We start from the raw sequence: 21,848 nt of genomic DNA, 5'->3' as shown, positions 1-21,848 counted from the left end.
AAATAGGAAAAGCAAATAATTGCTTGAAAATGTGCATCACATCTTAGAACTGGATCCATTCCAAGGATCTGGAACCATCAACTGTTGGATGCTGTTGATCAAAGAAGCTCATGTCAAGTAAAGCTTTTAGGAGGCAATGCAAAACGTAAGGGCTGTGGTCCTGTTAGCCCCAGCCAGCATGGCCAACAGTCAGAGGTGATGAGAGTTGTAGTACAAACATGTGGAGGGCACAGGCTGGGGAAAGCTGTTTTGCTCAATGACCTTAAAGTTTTAAAAATAAAACAAATGCAACACAAGAAAACGCAGACAAAGCTAATATGCTGGATTTTTTTAATCCACGAAAAAACATTACTACAGCTAATCTAATCATTTTACTAGACAAAACACAACAGGTGGATGATATCTTAAGTGCCTTGAAATTCACAAAACAAGAGAGTGGCATTGCTGGGCATCTTTTAGCCTATGATGAAAGCAGACCTGAGGAAAGATGTACCAATATCACACACATGTGATCTTGAGAGTACTCAACTCCATCCGCCTTGCTACTTCTATGGAGAGAATGCCCACAAAATTAGATTTCAAGGGCTGCAATGAAGAATGCTATTTTGTATATCAACTACTGCTATCTGGTGTCAATTGCATCTTTGGTGTTTTCCCTAGTTCTGGTGAGGGGAACCTTTGGCCCTCCAGATGCTGCTGAACTACAACTCCCATCAGCCTTTGAAAGCATGGGCAATAGCTAGGGATTATGGGAGCTGCAACATCTGGAGGGCCAAAGGTTCTCCACATCTGCCCTAGTTGCTTCTGATGGGAGATGTCTGTGGAATCCATTGACTGATTACTTGGAATCATGGACCAAGAACATCTTGTCACTACAACCTCAAGAACTTACACAACCAACCATGTGAGACCCAAGGACTTTCTTCCAAGGTTTTAGATGTGCCTGACCATGCTCAACTGGGGACATGATGATTTTTAAACTTCATTAGATCTTCACTAGATCTATCTACAATTACATCAATGGACTTGCTGTTAAAAAGCTGGACCTCAAACAGACATCACTCTGGTTTGGATAGCAACTTCTGAGAGTCCAAGTGGGCGGGAACAGCATAAACACCAACATGGCCATGCGGCACAACTTTTATTCTATGCTGCTGCTAAGCCTGCGTGCAAGTGAACATAGCACACGCTGAAACAAGCAAATGTGTCACGTCTCTAGCATAGCATTCTGCAGAAGCCAGCCTTACACGCAGAAAGGAAGCAGGATTCACAAGGCACACAAATGTCAGTGCCAAAGCCTTATCTGTGAAGGATTACCTTGATATTTTGTGCTTTGGTCCACAGGAACAGTATATGTTGCAATGGGAACAGAGTTCTTCATAGCAATAGAATCTAAAGGAGAAGGTGCACTACACATGGGCTGGAAGTAGGAGAACGAACATCTATGCTGAGGCCCCTTGCCATGTCAATGGCTAAGTGGCCATGTGCAACAGGGACAGGGAGGCACCAAGTAAAAGGCCTTGGCATCCAAACAGTCTTGCTTGCATCTGTTGCAGGACAGTTAGCACTGAAATAAAAACATTGAAGGATAGTCCTGCCACATGCCAGCACAAGATGGAAGTGGAACAAGGCCCAACAGAAGACGCAGAGCCAAAGCAAGTGAGACAGCAGAAGTTCCAAATTGCTGACAGCTGCTTTGGCCATTACAGAAAGTGCCATCAGAGGGATGTGCCAGCAATTCCTTCTTCAGTGTCCAATGCCATTCTTGCTGTGGGGGAGAACCCCAGTTGTATAAGTGTTCACATTCTTACAAAGGATTTAGAGAAAAACCAACAGTCCCACCCCATACCCTCAATGCAAATTAGCTTGTTGTAGGAGGCAGAGCTCCAAGCCATTTATCTTGGCAAGGGAGTTTTCAGCATTTTATCCGCTGCAACCTTGTTGTTGCAGACCTCAAGTGTACATAACCTTAGTCCTTAAAAAAGAAAAGAACTTAAAATGATTTGTCTTAACACTGTCAGTGCATCAACAGCCCAGCACACAAATCCTTAGATGGCAGGTTCTTGCCAAGTAATGGGCTGTGAAACAAGTGCAGTTTCAATTGTTCTGCACCACCTTCAACTCTCCTCCCAGGCCAGCAGTGCCACAACATGCCAGCCTCTACTGGGCATTCCACAGGAGAAGAACAAGAAGAAGTGCTCTTTGGACACAAGCAATGGTAGAAACGCAGAGGGAGAAGGAACAAACAGGTGGGCTACTTTTTGGAATTAATGGCAACATAAATATACCCTCTTCCCCCAGAAACATCCGTTGCTTGCAGCAACGTCAACTGTTTGCAATGGCATGCTTGAAAGACAGGATCCTGAGGACAGCTGGTCTATGTAGCATGCCTCCTGTACCAGAGGCAGGAGAATCGGTGTGGGGAGCGAGGAGGGATTTCCCTGGAACCAGCCAGGACCAGCCGTGGTAAAGTCTGGAAAAAAGAACACAAACCCTCTCAATCACAGCCCAATGAGTCTAATGAGGAGGAGGAGGAAATTCATCACTTGCTCTTCACCAGGGCAGGTTACGGCAATTTAAAATTCAATTATTACAGACAGATAAAACCAATTGCACTCACTAGATCCTGAAAACACATCTCAGGTGTCAAAGGCCAAAGTATAGACACAAGGTGCATCTTCAGCAGATGGTGAAACCTATATAATGATGCATCTCTGTGGGGAGGGAGTTCCACCTATTTAGGAGCAGCCACCACCGCTCCAACTTCTGAGGGTGGCAGAACTACCAAAAGGGTCCCCTCTCCTGATCTCACCACCCAAGAGGGAAGGTGGTGGCCTTTCAGATATTTGGGACCCAAGTCATTTAGGGCTTTAAACCCCAGAATGAGCATCTTGAACTGGGTCTGGAATGAACTGGCAACCAATGCAGCTGTTTTGCTGCATTTTATACCAGTTGGCATTTCCAAGTCATCTTCAAGGGCAGCCCCACGTAGAGTGCATTGCAATAATCTGGAAGTTACCAGAGCATGGAGTACTGTGGGGCCAAGTCATCTCTGTCCAACAGGGGCTGTAACCAAATGTCATGTGATACAACATGGTGCCTGTGGGTGCACCTTCCCTGCCTCTACCCCCCTGAAATTAGGCTAGGAAAGAAGCATTTTCCTGGAGCCAATAGAAGAGGTTGCGGTGTGTATGTGGTGCCCGTGAACCCCCAAAGCTTGGCGACCCATGTCATACAGATGGTAGCTGGGACTGTACCACTTCACAACACAGCTGAGGGGAAATCCCACACTGGAAGATCCCCACCATCCCTACAAACACCCCCAGCAGCCAGGATTCCACTGAACTTAGCCAAAAGCATACCGTTGGCCCTTCAGGTCTCATCACTTGAGAGTCTAGCTTGAGGTGATGAAGAGCTGCAAAGGAAGTATGGAAGGAGATAAACACAATTAATGAACTCACAGTGTAATGCTATCCTTGACTTATGGACAACACTGTGAAACCACACAAGCAGGTTCTGCAAAGGGCAGGACTGCGTCTGAATGGGCTTTCCTTGGAATCCCAATCCCCAATGCCCCCCTTCCAAAAATATACTCTGGGTGGTATTCAGTGCTAGTCCTATTCAGAGTAGACCCATTGAAGGTAACAGTCATATTAATGCAAGCCTCTGTGATGAGGCATTTCCATTGTACATCTGCATGCAGACACACAGGCAGTCTTCCTTACCTTCCTCTCCTGAAGGAAGCCGTCTCAAAGAACTTTGTTCTGGAGGCCACACTGCAAAAGTAACCAGCACAGAACATTCACTTTTTGTATGATGAATCAGTGGCTCTCTGGGCAAAGACACTCACATCAAGTCAGGGAAGCAGGTGTGTGTGTGTGTGTGTGTGTGAGAGAGAGAGAGAGAGAGAGAGAGAGGGAGGGAGCCAGAGGGAGGGAGAGAGAGAGGGAGGGAGAGGGAGGGAGAGAGGGAGGGAGAGAGGGAGGGAGAGGGAGGGAGAGAGGGAGGGAGAGGGAGGGAGGGGGAGGGAGGGAGAGAGGGAGGGAGAGGGAGGGAGAGGGAGGGAGGGAGGGAGAGGGAGGGAGAGGGAGGGAGAGAGGGAGGAAGGGAGGGAGGGAGGGAGGGAGGGAGAGGGAGGGAGAGAACAAACCACAGTTGGCCACACTGTTCCCATTAATACTATGATGCAATCAGTAGCCTGGACTATTGTTTGGAAGCAAAATAGAGCCACCCAAAATAAGGTCATGGCTTCTGCATACCCAGGAGGCTAACCAAGCAGACAGAAGAATATAAGTTTGTAAGTTAAAAAGAATGTAAAAACACACTAAAAATGTCTGGCATGGACATATAGTCGCTGGCAGAGTGCTACCAAGCTAGTCGTGGGAGTGGGAAGGGAAGTGTTGTCTTGCTTGACCTGAGGATCAGGTAGGCCAGTCTAAGTCTTCCTTCCAAAAATGATGCCCTCCAGAGATTTTAGACTACATCCCCCATCATCCCCAGCCAGTATGGCCATATGATCTGGAGGATACCAGGTTGGGAAAGGCTGGCCTAAACTACCTCACAATGTTGTTGAGAGTCTAAAAAGCCCACCATCTTTGGGGTGCAATTCAAAAGAATAACTCAGAAAGAGCCCTGTTGGTGAAGCACGTATGCAGACAGACAGGCGGAAGTGATGCCACATGGCACTCATGCTTAAAAAGACAGGAACATGAAATTAACAACTGCACATCCCTCCAAAAAAAGATGCCACTTTCACCTATCCTGGGAAAGGAAGGCCATTAGGTCGAGAAAATTCACCTGCAAACCAGCTAAAAGTGTCCTGAGGTGAAGAGAGGCAGATCTAAACTGTCCGATTACATCACCCAACACGGTGTGGAGTTTACAGACATGAACTTCTTGTATGCCTCAGTTTTTATTTCTGAATAAGAACAATTTTCCTGCTTCATGCCTGCAAAGATCTGCTTGAAGAGGTGGTGGGTAATGCCTGCCAAAGTCTCAGAAGCTTGTGTGAGGTGGTTGAACAAGGTTCACAACAGTCGGGGGGGGCATTGCAGGAAGCCTCTCAAGCCCCTCCCCATAACTAGCAAAACAATTTAATGCTGATAAATTTATACAGAATTATTTTCCTTGGTGCAGAATGTGGATTGCCAAGGCATAGGTTTTATGTGTGATTGTGCACACACACACACACACGACACTCCTCATGTCTCGGGTGCAAAGAACAAGCTGCCCTACCTCTAGCTTTATTGATATGTGACATATGTGCAAAGTGCTTGCCCCCAGATTTTACACACAGAATGCAAACATCAAGGACCACAAGGGATTCAGGAGTCTGCCACTGGCAAGCAGATTGACTGAAACAGGAAAATCTGATAATAATTCGTAGGGCTGTGCATCAGATTCAGCCACATCACAAAACAAATCGGGCTGATTAGGACTGATTTCAATCCTTTCTGGATTGGGCTGAAGGAGCCGCAAATTACAGAGTGGATCAGCTTGTCCTGAATTAATTTGTACAGATCTGCAGCTCAAAACAATTTCTAATAAATCCAGACAGCGTGTAACAGAAATGGATCGGGCCTGATCTGTGTTTACAAATCAGAGCCACAAATTGGATCAGGGGGTCCATGCACAGCCCTAATAATTTGGATAACATTTCTGTCTTGTTTTGTAGTACTACCGTCCTCCACTTAAATGCTGCCACTTGGATGTTCAGAGAGGACACATCAATGCAGAAATAGAGGGTGATGTGAGAAGCAGACAGCGGTCACCATCACTCTTGACCTCCCATGAGGAATGGCTATTGAGAAGATACACCCTCTCTGAAACATTTAAACCTCCCCGCTATGTTACACAGGGTAAGCTTTGGGCTGCCAAACCCACAATGGCTTTCTTGAGTGGTGCATGTATGCATGCATATTTCAGAGCCATTCCTTAGAAAGGTTTGGTTTTAGTTTTCTTGCATAATTTAGAACCCAGCAAATACTTGTGTATCTACATGCATATGTCTCACACAGGCAGGCCTTGACAAGCAAATTCTTTGGCATCACTGCATGATTTGACTTTAAAAGAGTATGTGCCAAAGATTGTCATATGAATAATAAAATGTGTACTAAAAACTAAAAAACTCTAGGGAAGACTGAGGTTTACACTAGAAAGGTTTCTGAGGCTGTTCAGGTCTTTTGCTATTACATTACCCTAAAAGTACCCCCCCAGCTTAATCCATCCTATCCTAGTCTCCCCTCATGTTTTCTGCAGGGGGATAGAGGCCCCTTCCAGCTCTACTGTTCCGATTCCTGCAGATCATTTAGCTGCTTCAGCTTGGCCTGCTTTGCTACTCACACAGAGGCGTGAGCGTTCCCCATTCCGCCTGTCATCAGCTCTGGCTTTGGCTCAGCCGTTTGAGGGGTGGGAGTTTTGCAGGGAGGATCTGGGGGTCTCACCGGAGGACGTGTTATCACCGCTTTCTCTCCAGATGATCGTGCTTTTGTGAAGCCTTCGCAGTCGCCTGAGCAGAAAAGTTACACAACATGGTTAATCGTGAAATGGAATGATAACCACAAAAAGAAGCAGACCAAGGTAAAGGGAGAGGCCTTTGGGGAAACCTCACATCACAGCCTTTCAATGGTTAAGCTACATAGGAGAGTCACCAGCCATGCACACACACACAGTTGATGGCTGCAGGAATTCTTAAAGCTCAGAAAAGGAGCCTACCAGAGATGGCAACAGTCTTGCAGCAGAGTGTATCCTGGACCTGATCTTAACTAACACGGACGAATTGGTCACGGGAATTAAAGCGGTCGGTACCTTGGGGGAAAGTGACCACGTAATGCTGGAATTCGGGATTCTGGGGAAAGCCAAAGAAGAATATAGTCAAATATGGACCTTGGATTTCAGGAAAGCCGATTTTAGCAAGCTCAGGGAAAGGATGGGTAGGATCCCGTGGCTAGATAGACTAAAGAAAAAAGGAGCCCAAGAAGCGTGGGAGTTCATGAAGAATGTATTACAAAAAGCGCAATCGCAAACAATTCCAAAGAGGAAGAAAAATGGAAGACATTGGAAAAAGCCAATGTGGCTACACGGAAGACTGGTGGAGGAGGTAAAAATAAAAAAGAGCATGTATAAAGAATGGAAGGAAGGACGCATCACCAAGGAAGAGTACCGATGAGCGGCTCGGGCTTGCAGGAATAGTGTAAGGAAAGCTAAAACCCAGAATGAGCTGAGGCTGGCGAGGGAAGCGAGGAACAACAAAAAGGGGTTTTTCAGATATGTCCGAAGCAAGAGAAAGACCAAGGAAACGGTGGGACTGCTGCTCAATGAGGATGGCAAAATGTTGACAGATAACAAGGAAAAGGCAGAACTGCTCAACACCTATTTTGCCTCCATTTTCTCCCAAAAAGGGAACAATGTGCAACCTTGCATCGGTAGCAATCTCAGTAAGGGGTCGAGATTGCAGTTCAAGATTGATAAGGAGATAGTCAGGAAATACCTAGTTAACCTAAATGAGTTCAAATCTCCAGGGCCTGATGAACTGCATCCCAGAGTATTGAAGGAACTTGCGGATGTACTCTCGGAACCTCTTGCCATAATCTCTGAGAAATCCTGGAGAACGGGAGAGGTGCCGTAGGATTGGAGACGGGGAAACGTCGTCCCACTCTTTAAAAAGGGTAAAAAAGAAGATCCGGGGAATTACAGGCCGGTCAGTCTGACTTCAATACCGGGAAAGATATTAGAACGGATAATAAAAGAGTCCGTTGGCAACTATCTAGATGACAATGCTGTGATTAGTAGGAGCCAGCATGGGTTTGTCAAGAAAAAATCCTGTCAAACTAATCTCATCTCTTTTTTTGATCGGGTCACTAGCTTAGTAGATGGTGGAAATGCTGTAGATGTCATCTATCTAGATTTCAGCAAAGCGTTTGACAAAGTCCCCCACGACCTGTTGATTAGCAAACTGGTCAAATGCAGACTAGATGGAAATACTGTCAGGTGGATTCACAACTGGTTGTAAAACCATACTCAAAGAGTGGTCGTCGGTGGCTCTGCTTCGGACTGGAAGGAGGTTTCGAGTGGAGTGCCACAGGGTTCTGTCCTGGGGCCGATACTCTTCAACATTTTTATCAACGACTTAGATGACAGGGTGGAGGGAAGCCTTATGAAGTTTGCGGATGATACGAAACTGGGAGGGATAGCTAACACAATGGAAGACAGGAATAAAATCCAAAGGGACCGGGATAGACTAGAAAATTGGGCTGAAATTAATAAAATGACATTCAATAAAGACAAATGCAAGATTCTGCATTTAGGCCACAAAAACAAAATGCACGGGTACAGGATGGGAAATACCCGGCTTAGCAGTAGTGCGTGTGAGAAGGAATTGTAGTGGATTGCATGTTGAACATGACCCAGCAGTGTGATGCTGTGGCAGAAAAGGCAAACGCGGTTTTGGGCTGCATAAACAGAGCTATAGTTTCCAGGTCGAGGGAAGTAATAGTCCCACTATATTCTGCATTGGTCAGGCCTCATCTGGAATACTGCGTTCAGTTCTGGGCGCCTCATTTTAAGAAAGATATAGATAAGTTGGAGCGGATTCAGAAGAGGGCGACGAGGATGATAGCCGGTATGGAGAACAAGTCTTATGAGGAAAGGTTGAAGGAACTTGGCATGTTCAGTCTGGTGAAGAGAAGGCTGAGGGGTGACATGATTGCACTCTTTAAGTACCTGAAGGGCTGTCACATAGAGGGTACAGATTTGTTCACTGCTGCCCCAGAGGGTAGGACTAGGTCTAATGGTTTTAAGTTGCAGGAGCGTAGATTCAGATTGGACATTAGAAGGAACTTCTTGACAGTAAGGGCAGTTCGGCAATGGAACCGACTGCCTATGGAGGCGGTGGGATCCCCTTCGCTGGATGTCTTCAAGCAGAGGCTGGACAGCTATCTGCGGGAGATGCTCTAGCTGTGGATTTCCTGCTGTGAGCAGGGGGTTGGACTCGATGGCCTACAAGGCCCCTTCCAACTCTATGATTCTATGAAACACTGTCTACATTGTGAAATTTGAAATTAACTCATGTCTTGTGGTACAGGAAGGAAGAGTGGGAAGTGCTGAAAATATGGAAAGCATACATTTTCCCATTATTCGGCAAGGCACTGTATAGGGGATTGAAAGACCAGATTTGCAGCTTGGGGGCCCTCCTGAATGCAACACTATTTCTAGAAGCAGTTTTCTAGAATTTCTAGAAGACAGTTGTGTCTAGGAGTGCCTTTTACTATCCTAGATGATTTGCCAGCTTGAGAGCCAGACCACATCCACACCATACATTTATTCCACTGTTATTCCACTTTAAACAGTCATCTCTTCCCCGAAATGATGCTGAGAAAGCCAGTTTGTGAAGGCTGCTGAGAGCTGATGGGAGACCTCCCCCCCCCCGAGCTACAATTCTCAGAGTGGCTTAACAATCAGTCCCTTTTCCCAGGGAACTCTGGGAAATATAGCTCTGTGAGGGGAATGGCCTCACACCTACGGAACTCCTTTCCTTTAGAAAACCTGAAAAAGTTTATGTTCAGGACTGCTTTTATTGCTTTTTAGCATCTAATAGGGAGTAGCCTCAGTTGCTAGTCTTATGCAGGAATGGCTAAGTGTGACATACTGATCTGAAGAGTTTTTACTTATTATTGTGATTATGTTTTATATTTTATATGGTTTGAAACTGCCATGTATTTTGAACAGCACTAATAAATTGATAAAACAAAAGACTAATACTATGAATAATTTCTAAATCTTCCAAAATTTACTAAGCACTGTGTACATAATTAACAAGACACCTCCTGCCTGTAGGCTTACTGGCTGAAAGACATGGCATAATTCAAATATCTTCAAAAATCGTAGCCCAGGCTACTAGCTCAATAGTCTTAAAATATTTATTTATTTTATTTATATCCTGCTCTTCCTTCTAGCAGGAGCCAAGGGTGGCAATCAAAGGCACTAAAAGCACTCTAAAACATCACTAAAAAAGACTTTAAAATATATTCACTAATAGGCAAAAAACCCTTGCAGTTTAAGAACGTACCGATAGCCAACAGATATTTCTATCCAACTTTCAAAAGCAGGGAAAGTGGGCAGCTACGGTGAATGCACCAGGGGAACAGGAGCCCGGACCTCCTCTCCGAGATATTGGACTGCCCTACAAATTTGTAAATATGCAAACACAATTTGGGTTGATCTTTCACAGTCCAATCCACTTCCTGTGTAGCTTGGAAGAATTTGACAACATGAGCCTCTGAGCAAACATTTCCCAACATAAAACCAATGTCGGTAGTAAATTGGGACTGTCTTCGGACGATTTATCAGTCCTCCCTTACAGGAATTCCTCGGACAGAGTTATAAATTCTGCTGGGCTTTCTTTCTTTACATTAATATATAAATTTCAGTTTCTGATTTGCAACGGTTCTGATTTATTTCCCGAATCAACTGCACATACCTTCCTCGGTCCTCGGGGAAGGAGTGTAATTGATTATATGGTCCTCTCCAATTCTCTTATCCCCCTAATAAAATCTGCTGAGGTCATTTCAAGACCGGAGAGTGACCATATGCCCATATATGCTCTTTTTTCTATCTCACTTTACCTCCCACCTAGTACTTATTTTCGGCCTGGTCCCCTTGTATCACAGAGAGAAAGAAGGATCCGCTGGAGTGGGAAATTGAATGAGTCCCTTACTCTCTTTTTAAATTCCCCTCAGATGCTGGACTTGAGAGATCGTTTCTTAACTACCAATGTTTCTCTCCAATTATATGATTCCCTTGTTCTAACGTTAAGGCCCCTGTTGGTTACCACCAAACCTGTCACACAGAAGAAGCCCGGGTGGTTTGATAACCATTGTATATTAGCAAAACGTAGTCTAAGTATGGCCATCAGAGCTCTCAGGCGGGATGAGTCACCAGCGAAATTTAAGGCTTATTTGTTTTATAGACGGTCCTATAAAAAGCTTCTTAACAACAAAAAAAGCCAGCTATGTGCAACAGCACTGGAGGGAACTTGGTCTCGCCGCTTCAGAGAATAATGCCTCTAAATTTTGGGACCTGGTCTCCAAGGGCCTGAGGCTGGAGCGTCATGATATTGACAACCAGATAACATCGGAACAGTGGAAAGTCTTTTTTTCCAGGTTATATAATGACCCCTCATCTTATCCTCAATTAACGTCAATACCGTTTGTTAGTGCCCTAAATGGTTACCCAGAGTGAGACCCGGTCTCGTCTGATAGGTTGTCTCTTTAATTTCTATGTGGAAAACCAGTAAGGCTCCAGGTGAGGATTCTGGCAGAGCTTTTTAAGTCTAACCCCGAATGGTGGGCTCCTATACTTGCTAAATTATTTACCTTTATTAACGCCCATGGAGCTATCCCCAATGGCTGGCGAACTAGCACGGTGGTGCCAATTTATAAAAATGGTGCCAAATCAGATCCTAGCAACTTTAGACCGATCAGTTTATTGGATGTTGCTTCCAAACTCTATTCTAGGTATATTTTGATGAAACTTAACAGATAGGCTTCTGAGAATGACATCATTGCCCCAGAACAAGCAGGATTCTCCAAAGGTAAATCCACAGTGGATCAATGCTATGTTCTTTTTCACCTCATTCAAAAATACGCATTCCACAAAAGAAAAGAATTGTTTGTGGCATTTGTAGACTTTTCCGCCACCTTTGATCGGGTTGATAGGGGGCGCCTTTGGCAGAAACTCGGCGAAACTAACATAGATAAAAGACTATTTATGCTATTACAAATTCTGCACCGTGAAACTTCCCTAAGATTGGGAGCAAATGGTCTTCTCTCTGAGATAATTCACACCTCCCAGGGAGTTAGACAGGGATGTTTATTAGCACCTTTTCTTTTCAATTTTTATGTGAATAGCATTGTTAAGGAATTATCGGGCCCAATATTCTTTCCTCCGTCTATTTTATCAACCAAACTATCTGTTTTGTTATATGCGGATGATCTGGCCCTCATCTCAATGACCCAAATTGGAATGAGGAGGTTGTTGCACAGTTTAGGCCTCTTCTGCTCAAAAGAGCGTCTTCATATTAATTATACAAAGACAAAAGTAGTTGTGTTTGGAAACAAAAGTTCCAAACACATATAGAGACTAAATGATAAAATAATCCAACAACAACAGAGTTATTGCTACCTGGGCATGAATTTTTCCTCAAATCTATCTTGGAATCTCCACTGTAATGCAGCTAGGCTGAAGGCTACCCGCTCTGTCCACCAATTATGCTGCTTCTTCCATAGTAAAGGTGGCAGACTGGTCCCTCCTGCTCTGGAAATTTTTAATAAGAAAATCATCCCCCAACTTCTCTATGGGGCAGAGATCTGGGGTTACAGCTTTACCCCCCAGCTAGAGAAAGTCCAGAATGGCTTTCTTAGGTCTATTTTGGCTACCCCTCCTGGTACCCCTGCCCCCTTAAGGTTGGAGACGGGATCCCACCCATTGGAGGCTTACGCCCACATAGCCTTGGTGTCCTATTGGTTGCACCTAGCTGGGATGCATGACTCCTGTTTACCCAAAAAGTGTCTTTTGGAACAGTTGCAGTCATCCCATCACTCCTCTTGGATTGATCGAGCCAAATCTAAACTGGCTGTCTATGGGATCTCTATTGTCTCCTTACCTTCCCGTTACTCCCCAAAGGCCAGAAGACTGCTCAAAGAAAGGATTCTTCTATATGCCCAAAGGTGGACACTCTACTTGGCCTTTCTATCACCCTTGTCCCTTTGGTATTCTTGGTTTAAGACAACATTCCATATGGAATCCTATCTTTCTTTCCTCCCCTCCCCTTGGTTGAGAATATCATTTAAGGCGCTCTGCTTTCAAACGATGCCCACAGCCATTCTAGAGGGCTGTTATAATAAGATCCCCTTTAATTCTCGGGTGTGTATTTGCCATATGGGAGAAGTAGAGGATATTGGTCATTATCTCTTAAGATGTCCGTTATATAAGGATCCTAGAGATAAATTTCTTGCCCCCATTATTTCTAACCTGCTGGATAGACTGGTTTTAGAACAAATTGCCCCCCTATTAGTTGGCACGGATAAATATGTGACTACTCGGGTAGCTAACTTTGCATTGGCGGCTAGGAAGATCAGAGCTAAAGTTACAAATAATGCGGAGGCGATCTGAGTTAATTATTTTTTAAAAGGATGCAAAGAGTTACCCTCTTCACGGACACATTCTACAGATGTATATCTTTTATGTATATAATTTCCTAAGACTGGATGGCAGATGTGTTTTACCTAACAAGGTATTTTTGTATATATTTCATGTAAATCATGTATCATGTTTTTTGTACTGTGTATTTTAACTCCTTTTATTTTATGTTTTTTAACCTTTTTTGCGGTGGCTATATAGCTTTAAGCAAATAAAACAAATTATTATTATAAAACCAATGTCACCTTACAATGATTGCTTTTGAGTTTCAGTGTTTCAAAATAAAATATACGGAACAAAATTACAATGTGCCATTTGTAATTCAGTAATTGAGAGCATTGGTCAGGGTCTGATTACTTTTGCAAGGCACTGTATGTATCATATGGCAAATGAATTGTTTGGCATCACTGCACACTTTGACTTTAAAATGGTATGTGCCAAATATTGTCATAGTAATAATAAAATGTTTATTAAAACTTAAAAAAAAAAAAAGCTTTCCTTGAGCAACAGCATCCTGAAAGCCCAAGTCAGTGGTTTCTCACTTTGGATCCTGCGCCTCCTCAGCTGACCAGGGGTTTTACTGTGAGAATTATTATCACTATTATTTATTAAATGTGTATGTCACCTTCACCAAAGCTCCTTAGAGTCTTACAACATACAAAACAGGAAATTGAAAACCCACCATTAGAACACTGATATCCCATATGCCTCCATTATACACAGAAACACACATACAACGCATTAAAAACTGCCAGAAGAAGATGTGCACCCAGTGAAGATGAATGGTGGGCAATCTCTGAACGAGCAGGGCTGATCTTCCCGCATCGTGCAGAGCTGCAGGGGAGTGGTGGGTGTTGATGAGAGCCCTCTTTTTTCATGCAAGGTGACCATGAGGCAGTACCCCACATATACTACAGGTGCCCATGGATTAGGCTGGGGTGGACAACCTTTTTGACTCCATATGGGGCTGCCAGTGACATTACATCATTATGACATCACATGACTATCCTACCCACCTGCCAAAATCCCTTGGTCAAAGTTCCCGAGCACCCAGCCACCAGGTAAACTGCAGCACAAGGGTGTTGCTAGCCCTAAACTCAGTGTTTTGGGAAGTGCTGATCATAGGATGGGACAAAGCACTTCTTTCTACCCTCTGAAAAGCATTTTGCAGGGTCTCTTTCGCTGTGTGTGCCTGTTCCGTACTGGAAACAGATGCCCATAGCCAAACTGAGCAGAACTTAACCCCTGCTTGTCGACTGAATGGCTTGTGAGGCCCATTCCCCAAACCACAGCTAGCAGCTGACAACAGTAGCAACATCAGCTGATGCGTGGGAGGACAGGGTTTAATCCTGCCTTGGCAGCACAACTCCCAACTGGAACAAAACTGTGCAGCCAAGAAGCAGGACTGAATCCCTGTTCACCATCTGAGAGCGGATTAAAGTCCTGCGTACAAACGCTGTTTGAAGTAGCTCTTGCATGTGAGCTACTTGAAAGAAGCTTTAGCAAAGGCTTGAAGGCAGTTCCTGTACTCCTGTTTGCTCTAACAGGCAAGTAGGGGCTGTCTTAAAGCCTTTTCCAAGTCTTCCCCATTTCCCCATGAATTTTCCATCATTGGGGACAAAGGGGGTGAGACTTGGAAAAGTCTCCTGCCAATTTGGTGTCATTTTGTTTAATTGATGTGTCATCTCATGTCACCACTAATGTTGCAAAGTTTCTCCTTACTACTATGCAAATTAGGAAAAAATGCTGTCAGTCCACTTTTTAAAGAATTATTCATGGATTGTAGGAATTTCAGTAGTATTGCTTGCTAAATGTTTTAATCTTTCTTGCTGTTTTTCTTTTTTAATATCTGGTCTGTGACCGTAATAAAACCATTCATTCATTCGCCTTTGTGGGTCTCCTCCCCTCTTCCTTCAAATCTCCAACATTGGGAACTGAAAGCAGGAAGTGGGGATGACTCGCAAAACCTTTTCTGCAAGATTTTTTCTGGCGCTTCCCACAACAGCAGCAAGTGCTGGGTCCTTCTTCCCCTTCCGGTGGCAGCAATGGCAAGGGGCAGGGGTGTGGGGACCAACACGAGGTTGGTTTCTTTCACTCCTCCGTGCCCCTCCCTACTGCTGGTGGTGACAGCAGCAGAAGGGAGAGAAGGAAGCCAGCGGGTTCCCAAGAGAAGGAGGAGGCTGTGCACAGTGCCAGAAGGAGGCGCTGCTCTCTCGCCCAGCAGCAGTGGGCACTTGGGAACCTGCAAGGGAGTTTGACCGGTGGCTGGTCATGCCTGCCTGGCACATTTGGCCTACAAGGCCAATCCTGAAAAGGATCTGGCATGTGGGCCAAAAAGACTCCCCCCGCTTGAGACACTCCTCCCTACCATTCTGAAGGTGGAGGCATTAGATGATGATGATGATGATGAAATTTATTAGTCACCCATCTGGCTGGTTATCCAGCCACACTGGGCGACGTACAAAATAAAACATACATATACATTAAACATTAAAAATCTGAAGCAATAATAGTAGAACCTAGATCTGCACATGGAGAAATAAAAATATATACACAACGTGGGGAGAGTATTTTGAATTTTTAAAATTGGCTGAAGTATATAATCTAATTGTCTCTGACAGAATAAAGGAAAAGCAGACGTTGAATAACTCACATCCTGATCTGGAAGTCTCAAAGACTTTTCAGGGCTGAAGTTTGGTTTTTTAGATTTCACTGAAATGGATCTGATTTTCTGACACCATATCACATAATGCCATGCAACCATGGAAAGCCTTTGGCTTTGCAGGATCAAAGTGGGATGTTTTTAAATTGGGAGAAGCATCATCTCTTTTTAAAAAATGAACAAAACAAACTAACGGAAGCTTTAGCTCTTTCGCCAATTTTTACAGAAGGGCAAACTTTAGAAAAGCTGAGCTATCATCACATCTGCTCATTTTGGCTTTACTTCTATAGCATAATAATATTTTTAAGCAATGACTGGTAGCTTTTCTTTATGTATTTATATTGTACATATTGTACACCTTCAACATAAATTTATTTCCCTAGAGCAACAATATAGATAAAATACAATCGACAAGATTTCAAAAGGGCACCCATTCTGTGGTTCCTGCAATGGGCAAATTTATTCATTAGTTTGTTAGAAGAGACTAAAATGCTAGGTCATTCCACTGCATAGAGAGAAATGCAAACCAGTGTACTGAATTTTGGCACTGGATGTAATCCTTTGGATGGCATTAACTGTTCATCAGTTGTAACATTCTCATGTGGCATGAACCATTATTGGGAACATCCCACACGTTGTGCACAGGGGCAAGTTGCCTCTCACACTGGTAGTGTGGCATGGAAGCCAATCATCAAATCTGAGGGCTTTTTTTTAAAGTTTGTCACTGACACTGTGCCCCTCAACACCACAATTTGCAATACCTTTCAGTGAACAAAGAAAAAAAGTCATCTAAAGGTCCTTAATCGACAGTTGCCATTATGTCCAGCCATCTGCAGGTTGCTTGCAAACATTTGCAGCTGCAGCTGCGGTCACAGTGACTTCAACAGCTGAATTAGTAAGTTGTGCACAAAAGGACAGCAAGGCTGCCCCCCCTCACATCACAGCTGGGACTCAAGTAAGGTTTCAACTGGGGGGAAATGTGTTTGCTGTTTAATTCAGATTTGTACTACTGATCTTTAATATTGTCTGTCGAGATGTTAAAGTGAGTAATTTGCCTATTATGAAAATATATAAAATACTAGGGAGATTTTTTACCCTCTACACATCTTTTGCCATGAGATATGAAAAGAGCATGGTCTGCAGACATGGCAAATAATAAACGTGAACAGCAGCTCCTTAAGCAATCATTCCAATAGGGGGAGAAATGACACAGATTTCCCCCCCTAAATTATGGAGCGTCTGTGGGGGGCGGTCCTTGAAACACCACAGGCCAGTTCACCCCAGTCACTGGTGAGGACCACCTGGGAGAATGGAGTTGTGGAAAACTGATTTTGTGCACCAACTTCACCTGTTGATGGATTTTTGTTTGTTTTGTTTTAAAAGCTATGTTTCTAGCTCTTATTAGTGTGCAAGTCTGAAAATGGGGCAGCAAAAATAATAAGACCAGTGCAGATGCATTAGAGTTGGGGGGAGGGAAATGAAGTGTTCCAAGTTCTTCTCATTCTTCTTTTCCCAGGAGGGATAAGAACAGCTTGGTAGGGGTGATTTTGGCAGGAGCACAGCCTGAGTGGGGAAGGATTAAGGAGCCCTTCTCCCCACTGTCTGACTCCCCCCCTTCACATGCCACCCCAGCAGCTGCACCGTGTTAAAGGGCAACAGTCCCCACCTCTCCTTAAAACAAAGCACAGACCTCCCTGCCGTGCTACCCACTGCTGAGGATCGTGAGGTTTCCCTGAAGTGCAACATGCAACCCCCACTCTCCACCCCCGCCAAGTTAGAGAAAACAGTGCTGTGGAAGGCGACTGATGCGGCACCCGGCACAGAGGTTGTGGGGGAGCCCCAGGCATGGGGGGCAGGGCAGAGAAGGAAGCGGGAAGTTTTATTGGGAGTTGGGGGGGATGTCGAGCTGATGGAGCAAAAGTCACTGGCAAAAACAGACAGGAGAAAGAAGGGCAGAGACAGACAGGAAAGCAAAGCTGCATAGGAGACATGCAGAGGAAAGGAAGGCGGCGGCTGCATGCAAAAGAGGTTGTGGTGGCAGCGGCACATTCAGAGAAAACGGGCTGGGGCAAAATGGCATGGAAAAAGGCACCAGCCCCCTTCCCCCCATTTGAGACCCAGCATGTTGGCACCTGCTTTTCCTTCCAGGTGTACAGACTCCGCAGGTGAGCAGCCGACTGTACATGCAGTTCACAAACTGCTAGGACAAAAAAGAGATGGACCATCCAACTCCAATGCACTTGGGTGTGAAATAATTTGGCAAAGCGGGACACAAACGACAAATAGCTCACCTTCCTTGCCACAGGCCCCTGGTCTTGGAGCAGGCCTCTTGGCATGCAGAGTGGAGGCCTTCAGAGAGCTAGCCCCAGGCATGAGGCCATTTGCAGCTTTACTGGAGGGCTTTGGCCCGCTGTCCTGGAGCCTGGACACCAGTTTCCCCACATCCACCTCTGGACAGTGCTCTGGCCGGCTTTCCAGGCTGGGCTTTCCAGGGTCAACCTCTCCTGCCCTTTGCAAAGGCAGCCTGCTCCGCAGGAGGGGTTTGGGAGCTTCACCAGGGGTGACTGTGCCATTGGGGGTGTGGCCACGGTCGTCTTCTGCCAAACGGAACCCAAAGAATCATTTGGTTTACTTATTTTAGGAATTTATTTTAATTTGTTTTACCACAGGAAAGCAATATAAAATTTCTCAAGTGTGACTGCATCGTATTCAGGTGTTTTAGGATTACAATACAAGAATGATAAAAAGTTTCAAAGAGACAAAAGACAAATATTTGTGACATATCTTAATTATAACACTATACACAGTTAATTGCCTTAATCAGAAACTCATATAAGTGAGAACAAAGTGTAAGGGAGCATATTGTCTTTGAACGTTGTGTTCCAATAATGTATAAACAAACCCCAGTGTTCAATAAATCCATTTGGGCCCCTTTCTTCCTTATTTTTTGTATCATACATAACTTTTGTTAGGAATGCAATGTTCCAGGCTGTGTTATATCATTGCATTGTATCAATAGACACTGAAGATTTCTAATTGCTAGCAATGATTTGTCTAGCTGCCACTATTAAAGACATCAAGAGTTCAAAATCTGATTCGTTAGCTAATTCTTGTTAGATACCTTAACAGCAGTGTTTTTTATTTCTCTGGACTATCACTACCAGCATAGTCTCTTATTATATTCGAAATTTCTCAGCATAAACAAGTCACTTTGAGGGCATGACCTAAGCAAACATAGCATGCCAGCATTAAACCTTTTGACATCTCAAAAATTTTGTGATTACAATAGTTGTATCTTTTCTTCAATTGAACAATGAATAAATGAATATTATGTGATTTCACCTAAGATACAATTTAGAGAAATTATATTATAATTATTATAATTATATAATAATAAAATAAATTATATAAATTAAGAATGTAAATAAATTAAGAATGCATTCAGTGCTGTGGCTTACAAATTTCAAAAGTAAATCCATAGAAAACATCAGTATAAAATCTAGTTAACATAAAAATATCGACATCATAAACATTACAACTAGGACTTATTACAAAAATTAGTCTCGAAATGTCAAAATGGAAATCGACTGCCTTTAAGTCGATCCTGACTTATGGCTACCCTCTGCATAGGGATTTCACGGTAAGCAGTATTCAGAGGGGGTTTACCGTTGCCTCCCTCTGAGACTAGTCCTCCCTAGCTGGCTTGGGCCTGCTCAGCTTGCCACAGCTGCACAAGCCAGCCCCTTCCAGCTGCACAAGCCAATCCGCAACTGCCAGCTGGGGGGCAATTCCGGAAAGCAGAACACCATAAATCCGGGCCCTACTGTATTTACCAAGGCGGAGAAACAGTATCAAATGGTGGCAGCGGTGAAGAGATAGTGTATCATCAAGTATCCAGGGCAACCCAGGGCTGTATGCTATACGGTAGGGCCCCGCTTTACGGTGTTCCGTTTTACGGCATTCCGCTGATGCAGCGGCTTTCAATTAGGAGAAATTCCCCGTTTTAAAGCTGATTTTGCGCTTTTTTGGCATTTTGCGGCATTTTGGCGGCATTTTCGTGCGACGTGACCCATTATAGCCAATGGGTTCCGCTTTATGGCGATTTCCGCTTTACGGCAGGGGCCTGGTCCCTAACCCGCCGTATAAGAGGGCCCCTACTGTATAGACAAAGATACAGGGGTGTTGTGGATGGCAAGGGCACCCAGACACAAAGTAACAATAAGCCATAGGGAGACAAGGCGAAGTCTCTAGCAGTATTGTTTACAGGGAGTGGCTGGTGGTGCTGCCTAGCAGTGGGATCTTGTGAGATCTGCGCCAGGGTGAGCTAAAGAAAAATAAAAACTACGTTTCTCCCTGGTGGAAGCCACGGGTGGGAGCCTGACAGGGGGTGCCAGGGGAGGAACATTATAGTCTGCACCAAGCCATTGGCTAAATTAATATGAAGCCAAGATAATGAGATAAGATTCCAAGGGCGTACAGTGATGCTTGATGGCTCACTGGCAGAACTAATTTAAGAGACATGTTCCAATTAGAAGGGCACTTTGCATTCTTTGAGAACCCACTTGACTGTAGAATACAGTCACATATCTGTGTGTGACACAGGAAGGCTGGAGAGCATTATCAGCAGCTCCAATTGGTGGTGTTACTTTTGACTTGTATATATAAAATGTGTTAGAATGTTTGTAAATTCATATGTGTTTTCATGCCAAACAGTGTTTACACTAATAGTACTGAGATCACTGAGGAAGACCGAGGTTGAAACACATTTGGGTTCTGTTGGTATTTTTTCAGTATATACTTTTTTCATTTGGGTTTTTGTGTTTTTGAAATCAGTAGGTACATATTGTTTGCTTTTGTCATTAGATTTCATATACAATTAATTCATGTATTAAATATATTTATGTCAGCTTGTACAAGTTTTCCACCCTAATCTTTTTTTAATCACATTTTCAGTTTGTTGGGATTTATTTCTTTTTGTTCAATCAAGAAAACTGTCAGGGGCATCATGGTTAAGCCATCCCAGCCTCAGTTTCCATGCAGGAGGGGACCTGACACGACAGGAAGAAAAGTATTCCAGGAGCAGCCGATCAAAGGAGGATGGAGGAGCATAGCCTGTCTGGGGATTTTGGCAGTTGCGGCAAGGGGGCGGGGGAGAAGAAGAGCAGTTATATGCATTGCACCAGCTACATACAAAACACTTTGTAGAATGTGAGGGGATAGACGCCTGCCCAGAGTAGCGTAGAGTTTGCAAACGGGGATGAAGGAGACAACTGCAGCGGGGGAGGAAAATGGAGGCAAAGAGGGTGGAGAACCAGCAGTTACACCACTTGCATCCACCTAAGCTTAGTTACAGCAGGTTATTGGGACTCTTGTTCGAAAATGTTCATTGAATCTGCAAACAATATTTCAACACACCCTTGAAATAAGCAGCACTCACTCATGGGTAAGACAACAGGTCAACAGGCTGCACCAGTGTCCTGGCAACCCTGAAATCGCTGGCAGAGAGACCGATTGTTTTTAACTGTTTTTAGAATGTGTTTGCTGTTCTGGGCTCCTCTGGGAGAAAGGGCGGGATATAAATTGAGTAACTAAAGAAGAATTACCTGATGCTCCAAACAGGCAAGAGTATATATTAAAAGACAAGTTGAAAACAAATGTAGAGATGGGGGGGGGCAATGAGAATGAGTTTGTCTCTTCCACCCTATCAATAATCTTGACAATATTAGCAGGAAATGGGAGTGACAGGGAGATAAGAAATAGCCAACCTCATGCCAAGATCCTCCAGAGTTTTCCTCTGCTGTGAACAAAACATATTGCACACCTGTTTGCTTGGTTGAGAGAGGATTGCCATGATTCATCTGATTGCTCTGAATATTTTTCCAGAGCTGTCTCGCTCAAATCTCCCTGAGTTGCCAACCACTTAGGCCAGCCTTTCCCAACCAGTGTGCCTCCAGATGTTATTGGACCACAACTCCCATCTTTCCTGACC

The 21,848-nt window shown here is 44.2% G+C and overlaps 1 protein-coding gene across 2 annotated transcripts in view; it reads right to left on the bottom strand.

Annotated features, from left to right (window-relative positions):
- Nucleotides 1-330: 330 nt before the first annotated feature.
- OPHN1 (oligophrenin 1) overlaps nucleotides 331-21,848 on the bottom strand; it is a 210,483-nt gene continuing 188,965 nt past the window's right edge. The window contains exons 20-24 of one of the 2 annotated variants that reach the window (XM_061598304.1): nucleotides 18,151-18,456; nucleotides 6,343-6,508; nucleotides 3,726-3,776; nucleotides 3,363-3,415; nucleotides 331-2,473 (exon numbers count right to left, since the gene is read on the bottom strand). In XM_061598304.1, the coding sequence (XP_061454288.1) occupies nucleotides 3,373-3,415; nucleotides 3,726-3,776; nucleotides 6,343-6,508; nucleotides 18,151-18,456 (566 nt within the window). In that variant the 3' untranslated portion in view covers nucleotides 331-2,473; nucleotides 3,363-3,372. The remainder of the gene's footprint in view (nucleotides 2,474-3,362; nucleotides 3,416-3,725; nucleotides 3,777-6,342; nucleotides 6,509-18,150; nucleotides 18,457-21,848) is intronic. The other variant, XM_061598305.1, reaches the window with a different exon arrangement.

The sequence above is a fragment of the Rhineura floridana genome, chromosome 16 (genome assembly GCF_030035675.1).
Source record: "Rhineura floridana isolate rRhiFlo1 chromosome 16, rRhiFlo1.hap2, whole genome shotgun sequence".
NCBI classification, from domain to species: domain Eukaryota; kingdom Metazoa; phylum Chordata; class Lepidosauria; order Squamata; family Rhineuridae; genus Rhineura; species Rhineura floridana.
This window is presented reverse-complemented; position numbering and strand designations above follow the sequence as displayed.